We start from the raw sequence: 15,539 nt of genomic DNA on the forward strand, positions 1-15,539 counted from the left end.
CGTCGCTCATACGATTACCTACATCTTCTGTACACGTGGAAAACATACACGCTAATCCGAATAGTTATATTATTGGGCCCGTAGTGCATTTAGCATTGACCAAAAATCGCACTGATTGGATAATCCCAATCGTTCAATTCCTGACAAGACAATGGACATATTTGATAGAGAAGACTACAGCCGTCCATATTTGAGGAAGAATCAGACATATTTGATAGAGAAGACTACAGCCGTCCATATTCGAGGAAGAATCGGAGGGGTTACACGGTCCAATCAGTGTGGTTTTCATCATATACTTCATCAATGATCTGGTCCATAAATTGGATGGTCTAAATATTGTGGATGCGCTCCACGTGTAAGGACTGATGGAGTGGAGCGCCCTACCCAGTGGTCCGGATGCCTTATAGGTATAGTACACGGATGCTTTCCGGTCCGTTGGTTAGTTTGATTTATTGCTGGAACTATGGGGACTCCCAGCAGTACACGTGGCGTGTGCATTTAGGACGCGGCTTCGGTGGATCCCGGATCCGCCGAGGTTGGTGGATCCCTAACTGTGTGGCTCACCTTAAAGTACGTATCTTACATCCACGCCGTCCATCCACTTCTCCATATCATTTTATTGCATGAGCCCAAAAACACAGGAGATGCAAATCTTAGGTTGACCACACAACAGGAAACAGTGACGATTGACTATTAAAAGCAAAAGTTTTTAATCGAGCTAATATACCGTGTGATCCTTTCATCGAGGTCTTTGTAATATTATCAACAGGTTGGATGGCAAATAAAATATTCCGGTGGCCCCCAAGAAACTTTCAATGGTGGGAGTTCATTCACTACTATTTCATGTGGTGTGGTCCACCTGAGACTTGGATCTACTGTATTTTTTAATTATAAGCTAAAATGATATGTTGAAACAGATGGACGGCGTGGATGTAAGACAACTATATTAAGGTAGGATCCACAGTGAAATCCAATAATCGTAGCCACTCGAGCTCTGGCCTTCAAAATTCATTAAGGATTACAGGCAATGAACGGTGTCCATTCAATGGGAAAAGATCGGTAGAAGTGACGTCCAAGGGTTGTTTGATTGAGGAGGTTTTGACGTGCAGCCCAGTCCACTATTGATGTCACGAGATGGAAGGTCCAGATTGATCGTCCTAAGTTCCTAACCCTTTTATCCATGGTTACGTGATCATCACAAAAAAAATAAATTAAAATAAGAAAGAAAGAACTTGCTGTCCAAGGAGCGAATTAGGTGAGACCCAGGACTCACCCAAGATGGTGCGGCCCTTACCATGGGGCCCACCTTGATGTATGTATTATGTAACTACGCCGACCATCCGTTTTTACAGATCATTTTAGTGCACTTCCCCAAAAATGAAGCAGATCCGATTATCAGGTGGACCATACCATAGGAAAGAGTAGTGATTGACCATTAATAGGCCACAAGTTTTGGATCGAGCTGATATTTGTTTTTTCCCTTCATCCAGACTTACATGACCTTATCAACTGACTGTATGGCGAATAAACACTACAGACACATTCAGTTGCGCCCTAAGAAAATTTTAATGGTAGGGCATTCAATCAACACTGTTTCCTATGGTATGGTCCACCTTATAATTGGTTCTTTTTTATTTCTGGGATAATGCCCTAAAATGATCTGGAAAAACAGATGGACGGCATGGATACAGAATACATATATCAAGGTGGGCCTCACCAATGTCCGCTCGAAGCTTGGACAAGTAAAATCCATTTCCCATCTCCATGCTAATCAGCAAAAGCCAGGGATTTCAATATCTCCAAAAACATAAATAAATCAATTTCCAACCACACTGACAAATCTCCTACTCATCAATTTCTCTGCATGTAATTTATCTGGAAATTTTCAGATTTTGACATTTTTCTTGCAATATTATTGGAAAAATCTAGCTGAAGATAAAATATTTAACAATATTTATTATAAACTACTAAATAATTTAAATTTTGAATAGAGAAGTATAAACTGAATTATTTCTACATTAAAATTGCAAAAAAATAAAAATAAAAATAAAATAAAATAACCCTCAATATATGAAAGTATTGTCAAATAATGTTCGCCTTCCACTCTAATACACCATGTCAAATAACCAATTGCTCTAAAGGCTCGAGCCTTTAGAGGATGGTGTGTCAATGTATATAAAGTGACTTTAAAACGTATCAATATCATCATGATAATATCATTTAATCATAATTCTGCCATAATAAGAAAATCTCAATGACTAGACCACAAACCAAAGATTTTCTGTAGGATACACAGTTATCCATTTCATGGATATTCACAAATGGTTTCAACAAATACAAACATGCCCTAAAAAACCATGATTGGATAATATCATACAAAAAGAGAAACTTGATAGTACACAACTACACATCCAATATCATACAAAACGAGAAACTTGATAGTACACAACTATCCAACACAAGTGGGCTTGGCATTTCTCTCTTTCTTCACTATACTTTTAGACATTTAAGCCCAGTTTCCATTCTGTTATCACCCACGAATTTCCATCTCTCTCCCTTTTCCCATGAACTTCTGTTAACACCCAGGGATTTCCATCATTGCTTCCTTCTTCCCTTTTGTAGCTTCTCTCCACTCCGGACAGCGACTTTGATATCATATGAGGGGCATTCAAGGCCAAATGATCAAACACAAATAAAACCCATATATCTGATGCTCTTCACTCATTGAGTTGTTTTTTTCTCTCTCCCAAAACCCACCAAATCCAAATACCTCTACCTCCTTATCTGGTTTTTACCTGATGCACTCTGTTATACCAGATTGAGTGAAGAGTCATATGAAATATGTCATACTTCACAGGCTTGCTGTGCCATAGAAAATGCTGCTGCACTTTCTTCACCCTCATCTGCATGGTCAGGTACTGCTTGTCCGGGATCGATAGGAGTATGTCCTTCAATATCGGAATGTCCTTCTCCGCCACAAAGACTGAAAATGATTCCCAATCAAAGATCTCAAAGAATGGAGGCACGAAGTTGTCTGATATGATCACCGGAACACACTCATAGAAGATGGCCTCGACCACTCTCGGGCTGTTGACTTCGTAGCCTCTTGGGCAGATGCAGTACTTGCTGGTCTTCATGTACTGGATATATGTCGTTTTACGCTTGGGCCCACGTGGAATCGGGCCAAAAATTTTCATGTCGGGGTCTTTGTTCTCCCAGTACTGAAGTAGGATGGGACGGACCTTCCCATGCATGTTTCCAGCAAAGAAGGCGAGAGTTGGCCTCTTGGAAGCTGGTTTGCCTCCGAGATCCCTCAGCGGATTCTGTTGATTACGCACAAACGTCTCTGGGAAAGATACATCTTTGCCTATCTTGAAGCCTTCATTCAGATCAGAATTGCAGAGTGCTCTGATCGTATGGTCCAGATCACGCCTTGTCTCATATGGTGCCTGTGAAAGTGCAGTCTATCAGAAAGTTGATACTTATAGAGAAGTGCGGTTGTAGAGGTGGTTCTATTAGAATATTCCAAATCATGCTTCCATTGATATTTTTCACAGATGTTCTTCTAAGAAAATGTTCCTAGAATTCTGTTGAGCATGGTTAAGATCAGCCGAATTTCTCATTGATGATGAACTAACGGAAAGTTGTGAACAAAGAGCAAAGCATCTGTAAATTCCAAATTAGGTTTAGCATCCAATATAACTAAAATAACATTTAGCAAACACTATCAACCGAAAAACATTGATTGGTCACTTCAGTGATTGATCTGGACCGTTGAAGTAGTGGACCACCTATTGGATGAGCCAAAGCCCAAAAGTCGAATTGATTGGAAGTATAGCTATCCAATCCATCACTCACTTTGGTCAGTTAATAAACATTTAGAACAATGGCACCAAAAAAAAAAAAAAGGAGTTTATAACAAATAGTTAGAAACAGCCAATTGCTGACCATTGTTCCATTCCTAAGTGGCCTATCATTTGGTTGGTTCAGATTGATCGAAGCATCTGCCGATCTTATCAGTTATAGAGGTGATGCCATTCACCTTATTGGATCCAGCCTCTTTAAATGATACACTTCAGAGTGGTTAACTACTACAGTATGATCAAAGCTTTAGAGATTAAAGATGGAGAGAATTTAAAACCCAAGTCTCCAAAATCAACCTTTTGCAATGTCGCTTTTTTCGCTCTTTTTCTACCATCGGAAATTAATCCTAAGAAGCAAAAGAAGCATACCCAGTCATGGCAAGCAGCAAGAAAATGATCTGCCCCACCAGTTCTGTTCCAAAAAGGATACTTCGCAGCTATATTTTCCACATAATTCTTCAAGTGTGATACCATATTTGTCCGATTATGTGATCCAGGTACATATAACTCATACTGTAGAAAACGTGAACTAAAAGGCAAGTAAAACAGGTGGGCTTTTCTGGGGTTCTTCACAACAAACCGTTTGTTTCCCTGCATCAGCTTCATAAACCATCCCTCAGAGGCATAAATTCCTCTGAGCATTGGAGTATGGAATATGGGTTTTTTTCCTTCCTTGTAAACATAGACCTTGAGCATGCGTTCCATCAACTCATAGCTCCTGCAAGCGTGATGAAATATAGGTCTACAATCAAGTTCCACTCATGAGAACAATCATAACAATCCCAAGTTCTGCTCACACAGTTAAAAAGCATTGAACAAGAAAAGAATATCTGAAAAGAAGATAAAAACGTCGTTTTCCAGTTCAATTACCATATTAACAAAGAAAAGAATATAAAACTCGAACGATTCAAACTACTTAGCCATGTATGTGCACATAATATTAGAAAGATAGATGAAAAACATGAGCACAAATAGCTGGGAGGAGTCTATGATGACATGAGAAACATGACCATTTTCCATATCCAAGCCCCTTGATAGACTTTTGCAAACAGAATGGAAAATACGTTTTTTCAAAGGTCCAGATTAATAGATTAAGCCCTATGGATCACCATTAGATATTGAAAATTTTCTGCTGTAAACCAAAACCAAGGATTTCATTCTACCCATTTGCACTTCGAAAATAAAACTGGGCAAGGATAGTGCCTCCCTCCCTCTCCGTCCAGACATGGTGAGCAGGAGTCCCAACACATTCCAAAATGGATCTTGAAATTTCCCATTTTGAAATTGTAGGGGATCCCAGACTGCACCAACTCTTGGCGTGCACACCAAACTCAGCCCCATAAAAATTGGATGCAAAAGTGACTTAAAATGCGGATCTCAACCAACATAGTTAAGTTCACTAGGCACTTCCAGGAATTCATTTTTACCTTATTTTGATATGGCTAACTCTATGGGAATGATTTATGGGGCTTAATATGGCTACTGAACAAATCATTTTGTTCATCATCAAAGCATTATCCCAACTACTTGGGTTCATCTACGTGAATCCTGTTCCGCCATTCCACTCTATCGAGGACCATATCCTAGTGGGAATTTTGCACTCTCACTCCCAGTCTCAAGCCCGGATAAAGGAGGGTTGCGTCAGATTGGCGGCCGCTATCAAACTTCCTCCACAACTGGACAAATCCTTGTACAAAATTGAGCATGAGCTTGACTTGATCGATGAAACTATTTGCATATGAAGCATAATAACAAGAAATTGGCATGGGTTAAAAAGCCAAAAGATGGTGCAACAGAACAAATTGTTTCAGACGTATATATTACCACATATAGTTTAAATAGGCTCACCTTTTAAACATGGAAACATTCCGAAAAACAGGAGCATATAGTTCAGGGTCATTCCTCACAATAGGAGCACTCTGAATTTGTTCTCTTGCAGATAAAAGCTCCTGGTCATGTAAAGATTGCCACCGCGGTCTCTACAGCACCAAAATTTTAAATAGTAACAAGAAAGATTTTTATTTTTTTATTTTTGTTTAGTATAAAATTTAAAAAAAAAATTAATTAGTACAAAACAAGTCTTTGTGGGGAATAAAAAAATAATAAAATTAAATTAAATTAAATAATTTTTTTTTAAAAAAAAAAAAGAAAGAAAGAAAACCTCATCACTCGATATCGGGATGAAAATTTCAGACTAGAGATCCTTACCATTGAACGGGATGAAACACGATTCCGTTGCAATATACGGTTCATCAGGTATATTGGAATATGTGGCATCACCTCTTTTATGTTCTTTCTCATGGGAATACTAACTATTATGGAATCCTCATCAAAAGAAGGTGAACCACTTTGCACTAGCCCTGAATTTTTACCCTTCGGAAGCGTTTCTGTTGCCTGTTTGTCCATTGACGGTATGTTAGAGGCAGCAGGTGCAACAGAATTGAACGAATTTGCATCTGATTTTCCTAGCACCGTCCCATTTTTATCAGAAACAACAGCGGATAATGCAACTTGAGGGGATGCAAGACCATTATCAGAGCTACTAACATTCTCTAATGCTGGAACATCATCTAAATTTCTAATGTTATCTAATGCAAAACCATCACCTGGTTTTGCATCCTTCTCTAGTGAAAGCCCATTCTCTTCATCTCCAGCCTTTTCTAGTGTAGAACCATTACTTGCGTCTCTAACCTTCTCTAGTGTCAAACCGTTACCCTGGTCTACAACTTCCTCATCTGAAAACTCTTTGTCTGGGTTTCTATCCTCATCCAGCAAAAAATCATCATCTGGGTCACCATCATTCTCCAACAGAAATTCACTATCTGGGTCTCCATCATTTTCTTTTGTTTCGTTAACGTGCTCAGTTCCTCTCCCCATATCAGAAGCTCCGGTCCATTTTACCACTCCAACAGCAGATGACTCCTTAGGGTTTACTGAATCATTCGAAAGGGGGAGCTCACGAGGATATTTAGGGGAAGAATCTTCACTCCCCAGGCTACCTTTTGCAAGTAGTATAGGAACCTTATCAGCAGGAAACAGAGGCGACAAAGCATTTCCATATGGAAGAGCGAGAAACTGAAAAACTAAAATGGCAGATGTTATTATCCCCATCACAATAACCATTCTCCTGGTTTCCATTTGACATCGAGTAAAATACTCCATGCTGCTAAAATAACTCTTAATTTCGAGTGGCTGAGATATCAAATTTCAACCCCTTTCAATCCTGCAAAATTACCTGAAACACCAAACATCAATTAGATAGAAACAAGTGAGAATCATCCAAAATCAGGCACAACCTTACAGATTTACTTCGATCAATGCTGAAATGTACTGGAACAACAAAAAAGGGGGGAGCAGTAATTTCAAGAACATATTCCCAAGTAAATTAAACGAGTACAACACAGAGACATGGAACAGTTAAATTTCACCATCCCTTAATTATATAAACCTAAAATAAAGCACGTAATCCAGTAATTTCATGAAGAACCCTAAACATGCAAATATGAAAAATCCTGCAACCTTTCAGCAAGAAGCAAAAAAGGGAACAAAATGATGTAGCGTCAGTCGTAATCAAGAAATTTTAAATTCCCACTGTGTTTGGGTGACCAGCATGTCTCAGTTGGGAATGCCAACCTACTTGTCACGGACTTGCTAACTCCTTTGCTCCCCCACTGGTGCAGCATTCATGCATCGCACGCGATGCTACTCTAGTCAGCCTAACTCCCACTTGCATTACCAATTACCACACAATAAGAACTTAGTGCGAATGCAAGAGAGCTCAAGAGAAGACCAAGAGAGTGAATGGAAAAGCTTATATTGCACATAGAGAAGATTACAGCTCTGGGAAGTGAGTCCAATGGTCAGAAATCCTCTAGAAAGCTTCCAGATAATCCTACGCAAGTCTAGCTACAAGACCTTCCTAGGAAATTCTTGAACATTCCAGGATTGTCTACAGAACTAATGCCATCCATGCATGCTTAGTAGCTTCAGTGCTAATGCTGGCATGGAAAAGAAAACCAGCATTACAAATAGGAGAGCATTTTCCAGCTGTTTCCTCTATAAATCACAAGAGATATAAGAATAGGAAGGTCTACTTCTTGTTTTATTTTGTTTTAAAATAGTATTAAAATTTGAATTTTCAAATTTTCGGTAATTTCCCTCCATTTTTGAAAAGTTGTAGTACTTTTGAGTTGGGGGTTTTGTCCCACATCGGATTTGACAAAGTTAACTATCTTGTATATAAGATAATATTTTTGCTTAGGGCTTGAGCCCTTTCAAGGGGCATGTGAATTTGGTCTGTGGGGGCTATGCCAATAGCTCTAATCTATGCCATTAGCCACACACGTGAGCGGCCGAGCCGAGTCGAGTCCGTGTGCGCGTGCGCTACGCGACACAACGCGACGGGACACGCTGGGCGTGGGCGCGGGTGCGAGTGCGGTGTGTGTGTACTCGCGTGGGTGTGTGTATGGGTACTCGTAGGATGTATGTGCGGGAGTATACTCGCACTTGCGCCTTTTCGTTTTAAACCAGAGAGATCGTCTCTTCGGTTGGTCGCACCTATTGGGTTTAAACCCAACAGAACCTAACCTTTTGTAAAGGATGCTTATGCACCACTTGAGTCTATATAAAGACTACCGATTCCGTTTTAACATACGAAATTATTATCTCTCTTACAAAACTCTCTCGATACAATTTTAAGAATTTTCTTGAGTTCATCAGTCAACTCGACTTTCAATTAAACGCAAGTGGTTCGAGCCGTGTCTGATGAGTGCACCGGGCCGGGTCATAGTCGTTGTATCCCGGAGGTCGATTGCTCTGGAAACCCTGTTGCACTTGGGACGCCGTCCAAGGGGAGCAAATTCGATTTCAAGCCGAGTGACTCAGTCACGCCTCGACTCAATTCAATAAGTTCTTCTTTCTCAAAATTTATTTTTCCTTTTTGGTTCTCGATTTTTAATAGTCTATTTAATTCAACTAAATATTCCAACAATCTTGAAATCGAATTTCAATTACATAGACTATGGCTACGGTAAAGTAAATGCTTCTACCGAGTTAGCCAAAATCGAACTTTCTGGACAATCATTTAAACGGTGGAAACAGAAATTGATGTTCGCTCTGACCACCCCGAAAGTTTCATACATTTTATCTCGAATCATTTACTATAGATCCAAGAAATCAAACTCAAGTAACAGATGAAAATAATTGTAAAATTATATTCTAAACTCTTTATCCAACGAGCTTTATAACGTGTATGCTTCTTACGTGTCTGCTAAAGACATATAGACTGCTTTGGAAAAGAAATACATATTAGAAGATGCAGGTGCTAAGAAACATGCAATTGCTAATTTATTTCATTATGAAATGATAGACGATAAACCTGTCACAAATTAGATTCATGATTTTCAAAATCTAGTTCACGAACTATCAACTAAAGGAATTAAGTTAGATAAAGTGTTTCTATCAAGAGCGCTAATAGAAGAGTTACTGCCCTCTTGGAAAGAACATAAGAATAGAATGAATCATAAAAAGAACGATATTTCTTTGGAAACTACTATCATACACATACGAATAAAAGAAACCAATAGAATCAGAGACCAAAAAGAAAATGGAAATGAGATAGATTCAAAGGTGAATCTTGTGGAATCAAGTCAAAAAAATAATAAGAAAATTGACAAATGTCATAACTGTGACAAACCTGGACATTATCTAAATGAATATAGGCTCAAAAAGAAGAATGCAAACAATCAATTCAAGAAAAAAGAAAATTTCTACAACTGTGGAAAGCCTGGGCATCACATTAAAACATGTAGGCTTAAGAAAAATAAAGATAAGCAGTAGGTTAATCTTGCAGAAACAGGCAATGAGTCTGACATGGTAGAAGTTATGGTGTCAGAAGTCTTTTTTGTAAACAACTTGGAGTGGGTATTAGACATTGGTGCAACTAGGCACGTGTGCAAGGATCGTAGCATGTTTACTTCCTACCAAGTATCAGGAGATGATGAACATGTGTTCATGAGTAATGTTAGAACATCTCCAGTTGTAGGGAAAGAGAAAGTACTTCTGAAACTCACTTCTGGAAAGACTCTGATGTTGAATGATATCCTACATGTGCCCGACATTAGAAGAAACTTGGTCTCTGGTTCACTCCTCAATAAGGCTGGTATTAAGTTAGTATTTGATTCAGATAAGCTTGTAATGACTAAGAATGGAACCTTTGTTGGTAAGGGGTACTGTAGCGATGGTTTATTCATTATAAATGTATCCAATGATAATAATAAGAAGACATTCAGTTCTGTTTATATCGTTGAACCTTTTTATCTATGGCATAGTAGATTAGGTCATGTGAATATAGCATCTTTGAAGAAAATGAAAAGATTAGGTTTATTACCTAATATATCTAATGAAGAATTTGACAAATGTGAAACATGTGTCGAATCAAAATTCATTAGAAAACCCTTTAAACAAATAGAAAGATCATCTGTTCTATTAGAGTTAATACACAGTGACTTAGGTGATTTTAGAAATCACATGTCTAGAGGTGGAAAAAGATATTACATAACTTTTGTAGATGATTACTCTAGGTTCACTAGAGTCTATCTATTAAGAAACAAAGACGAAGCTTTAGATGCTTTTTCTAAATACAAAATTGAAGTTGAAAATCAGTTAAATATAAAAATTAAAAGACTTAGAACAGATAGAGGAGGTGAATATGAATCTTCTCAATTTAGAGAATTATGTGAAAAGAATGGAATAGTTCACGAAACTACAGCTCCTTATACACCAGAACAGAATGGAATAGCAGAACGTAAGAATAGAACTTTAAAAGAAATGATGAATGCTATGTTAAATAGTTCAGGCTTACCCTCAAATATGTGGGGAGAAGCAATTCTATCTGCTTGTTATATTCTAAATAAGATTCCTTCTAAATCTTCTGAACAAAACACCATATGAACTATGGAAGAATCATGTTCCTAGTTACAAATATATTAAAGTGTGGGGGTGTCTTGCTAAAGTAGGATTACCTGAAACTAAGAAAAGAAAGTTAGGTCCTAAAACGACCGATTGTGTATTTATATGTTACGCACAAAATAGTGCGGTCTATAGGTTTCTAGTTTTAAAAACTAAAGATAATATTTTAGATCCTAATACAATTATAGAAGCTAGGGATGTAGAGTTCTTTGAGAACGTATTCCCTATGAAATCTTAATCTATAGGAATAGAGGAAGTCAATGAATCAGATATTGCATCTACTAGTAAAAATGCATACGAGAAAGTAGTAGAAGAGATACAACCAAGAAAAAGTACTAGGGTTAGAAGAGAAACTAACCTAGGAGATGGTTTTTTCACTTTCTTAGTAGAAGATGATCCTACAACCTATATAGAAGCAATTAACTCTCCAGATGCAACCTTTTGGAAGGAAGCAATAAATGATGAGTTAGAATCTATTATATCTAATAACACTTGGGAAATTGTAGACCTACCACCTGGAAATAAACCAATAGGTTGTAAATGGGTGTTTAGAAAGAAACTAAAACCAGATGGGACTATTGATAAGTTTAAGGCTAGGTTGGTAGCGAAAGGCTTTAAACAAAAAGAAGGAATAGATTACTTTGATACATACTCTCCTGTAACTAGAATTACAACTATCAGGGTCTTAATAGCGATAGCTTCCATATATAAACTGGTGGTACACCAGATGGACGTTAAGACAGCTTTCCTAAATGGAGACTTAGAAGAAGAAATATATATGGAACAACCTAAGGGTTATAAGATATCAGGAAAAGAAAATAAAGTATGTAGACTAATTAAATCATTATATGGTTTAAAACAAACTCTTAAACAATGGCATGAAAAATTTGATGGTGTTTTAAAATCAAATGGTTATCATATAAATGATGTAGATAGATGTGTATATAGTAAAATTTCTGGAAATGAATATGTTATTATATGCCTTTATGTTGATGACATGCTTATTTTTGGAACTAATATTAAATTAGTTAATACAACTAAGAAATTCTTGTCATCTAAGTTTGACATGAAAGACTTAGGAGAGGCTAGTGTAATCTTGGGTATTGAAGTAACCAGAAAAAATGATGTTATTATATTATCTCAATCTCATTACATTGAGAAGATATTGAGAAAGTTTAACCATTTTTACTGTTTACCTATCAGTACTCCTTATGATTATAGTGTGACTCTCATGGAGAATACAGAAAATAGCGTGTCTCAATTGGAGTATTCCAGAATAATTGGTAGCCTTATGTATCTAACAAACTGCACTAGACTAGACAGCTTTTGCAATAGGAAGGCTAAGTAGATATACACATAACCCTGGAAAAGAGCATTGGAATGCTTTGTCTAGGATTTTGAGATACCTAAAAGGCAGTATAGCCTATGGTTTACATTATAATGGTTTTCCTGCTGTATTAGAAGGATACAGTGATGCTAACTGGATTAGTGATTCAGATGAGACAAAATCCACGAGTGGATATGTCTTCACTTTAGGTGGAGGAGCAGTCTCTTGGAAGTCTACCAAGCAGACATGTATCGCTCGGTCTACTATGGAATCCGAGTTTATTGCCTTAGAAAAGGCTGGAACAGAAGCTGAGTGGCTTAGAAATCTCTTAGCTGATATACCATTGTAGCCAAAGCCTGTATCAGCCGTATCTATTCATTGTGACTGTCAAGCAGCTATAACGAAAGCAAAAAATAAAATATATAATGGAAAGAGCAGGCATATTAGACTCAGACACAATATAGTGAAACAAAGTTGTGTGATGGAGTCATATCTATTGACTTTGTGAGGTTAGAAAATAATCTTGCAAATCCTCTAATTAAAGGACAATCTAAAAGATTAGTTAATGATACATCGAAGGGAATAAGGCTAAGCCTAATATATGAGTTGCCAGTGTCAACAACCCATTATATACAAGTGGAGATCCCATGAGATAGGTTCAATGGGTAAATAATAAGACACGAGGTAGATGATAAAACTGAGTTATATGAGCCCCTTCTATTGTATATAGTGCGAGCAGCAATGTAGAAGGATGAGTTTTTTAAAACTCTTAATGAATCCATAGCCATATATTTGGTGGTGTATACAATTGCTACATACACTTAATGGAATTCACCTATACGAGTGTGGAGATGAAGGCCGCTTCTTATGAGAATCTATGCGAATTCTCTAGAGCAGTCATGAAATTCAGGTAATGGTGTATGGCCGAAAAGTACCAAACTGCAGAATCACATGCAGAGGAAGAGTTGTGTGAGTGGCATGTACTTGCAATTTACATTAAAAATATTTAGGTTCAAGATTATAGTGTCACCTGATACTTATAGACCTGTCTTGCTTACTCTAATGTCAGTTCAAGTCTATGGTGACACCGGTACCATTGCACAACTATTACGCTTTAATCCGAAAGGATTTTATTTTAAAACATGTGGGGGATTGTTATATTTTGTTTTAAAATAGTATTAAAATTTGAAATTTCAAATTTTCGGTAATTTTCCTCCATTTTTGAAAAGTTGTAGTACTTTTGAGTTGGGGGTTTTGTCTCACATCGGATTTGACAAAGTTAACTATCTTGTATTTAAGATAGTATTTTGCTAGGGCTTGAGCCCCTTTCGGGGCATGTGAATTTGGTCTTGTGGGGGCTATGCCAATAGCTCTAATCTATGCCATTAACCACACGCGCCAGCCGACGCCGCGTGCCGTCCGTGCGTGAGCCGAGCAGTCCGAGTCGTGTCCGTGTGCGGCGCGACGCGACGGCGGGCTGGCTGGGCGTGGCGCGTGGCGGATGCGGGATGCGGAGTGCGGTGTGTGTGTACTCGCGTGGGTGTGTGTATGGGTACTCGCAGATGTATGTGCGGGAGTGTACTCGCACTTGCGCCTTTTCGTTTTAAACCAGAGAGATGCGTCCCTTATGGTTGGTTGCACTGTTGGGTTTAAACCCAACGGACCTAACCTTTTGTAAAGGATGCTTATGCACCACTTGAGTCTATATAAAGACTACCGATTCCGAGTTTTAACATACGAAATTATTATCTCTCTTACAAAACTCTCTCTCGATACAATTTTAAGAATTTTATCGAGTTCATCGTTGAGTCAACTCAACACTTTCGGATTAAACCGCAAGTGGTTCGAGCCCATGTACATTGAGTCCACTGGGACCGGTCATAGTCGTTGTATCCTGAGGTCGATTGCTCTGAAAACTGTTGCACTTGGGACGCCGTCCAAGGGGAGCAAATTCGATTTCAAGCCGAGTGACTCGATCACGCCGACTCAATTCAATAAGTTCTTCTTTCTCAAAAATTTATTTTCCTTTTTGGTTCTCGATTTTTAATAGTCTATTTAATTCAACTAAATATTCCAACACTTATCTAATCCACTAGTACAAAGTAGCACATCCTGCTGAATTTGGGAGCAAGACCAGCCAAACATGCCAAATCAAAAACAGAAATTTCTAAATCCATGATTCGGCTCCAAAATGCACGCTTTTAACGTGGCCCATGAATTCCAACTTTCAGTTACACTTGTTTTTCTTGATTTGCAAGAAAATTAAGAAAATTACAAATTAGAGAGTGCAAGGAAGATCAAACAGCAATTTCAAGAAAATTACATCCCAACCTAAAATAAAGCAATTCTAACATGAATTACAGTAAATCCAGTCATGCAGAAAAGAAGGGGACCCTATCTGCAACATCACAATTCTCGCCACCATACACGTGGCATACATTCGGAAAATCAAAATCATCCTGCTGACGGCCCCTACCATGGACGGCCCAACAAAGGTAAAACTGGATCAACGGTTGAGAGAATAATTCCATCCATCGGACGGATAGATTGTCCAACCGGGGCGGCGTTTAATGCAGCGGGGCATCCACAGCAGGACCCATCAAACGGACGGTCTGGATTCAGACGTCCAGTAAAGTGTGCCGTTGTAAGCTGATGAACCAACAGATGGGTCCATCGAGACGGACCAGAAGTATGGAAGTAAAGCTGCGGGAAATCTCAGAGATGGACAAGAGAAGTCAAGAGCTATGAGTTGAAGCATTTCTCTTCAAATCTGCAAGAATCTCTGAGATTGAATTCTCAACGAAAATAAAATTAACGAGCAGCAGAAATTGAGAAAAATCGGGTTTGGGATTTTCCGATATTTCCGTTTTTTATTTTTATTTTTTAGATTCAAAGAAAGAGAAAAGCGGGTTTTCCTACCTCCGACTTTGGATCTCGCCATCTCTGAAATTTGCGACTGTCTCTTTTACTGATGTCAGCTGCAGCTTCAGCAAAAGTGGCGATGAGCTTAAATTTACAAGACTGCCACTTTGACTTCTTCGGTAACGTAAGCGGAAGCGGATTGGCTGGTGTACGAAGACGAGCGCCGACGCGCCTCCAGCTCCGCGTTGTACGAACGGTTCAAATGAGATCAAAGTTACATGGGCCCCACAATGATGTATATATTATATCCATACCGTTCATCCATTTTTCGAGATAATTTTAGAGCATTATTCAAAAAATGAATCATATCGAAATCTCAAATGGGCCACACAAAAAATAGCGGGGAGGATAATGATTTTCACTGCTAAAAAATTCGTAGGTCCCACTGTAACGTTTATTTTCTTAAAAAATATATGGATGAAGAGGGAAAAAAAATTTCTTATTGATACGAAACTTCT

The 15,539-nt window shown here is 38.3% G+C and overlaps 1 protein-coding gene across 2 annotated transcripts; it reads right to left on the reverse strand.

Annotated features, from left to right (window-relative positions):
* Positions 1-2,202: 2,202 nt before the first annotated feature.
* LOC131222987 (probable glycosyltransferase At5g03795) lies at positions 2,203-15,227 on the reverse strand. 2 transcript variants are annotated; one of them, XM_058218257.1, is made up of 5 exons: positions 15,079-15,227; positions 6,072-7,098; positions 5,712-5,842; positions 4,233-4,581; positions 2,203-3,449 (listed from the first exon to the last, which is right to left on the reverse strand). In XM_058218257.1, exons 2-5 carry the CDS (start codon positions 7,023-7,025, stop codon positions 2,781-2,783), a joined length of 2,103 nt encoding a protein of 700 aa, XP_058074240.1. In that variant the 5' UTR covers positions 7,026-7,098; positions 15,079-15,227; the 3' UTR covers positions 2,203-2,780. The 2 variants fall into 2 exon arrangements, with proteins under 2 accessions (XP_058074240.1, XP_058074239.1); XM_058218256.1 differs by having other exon boundaries at positions 4,161-4,581.
* Positions 15,228-15,539: the final 312 nt, after the last annotated feature.

Source organism: Magnolia sinica, chromosome 13, assembly GCF_029962835.1.
Source record: "Magnolia sinica isolate HGM2019 chromosome 13, MsV1, whole genome shotgun sequence".
NCBI classification, from domain to species: Eukaryota; Viridiplantae; Streptophyta; class Magnoliopsida; order Magnoliales; family Magnoliaceae; genus Magnolia; species Magnolia sinica.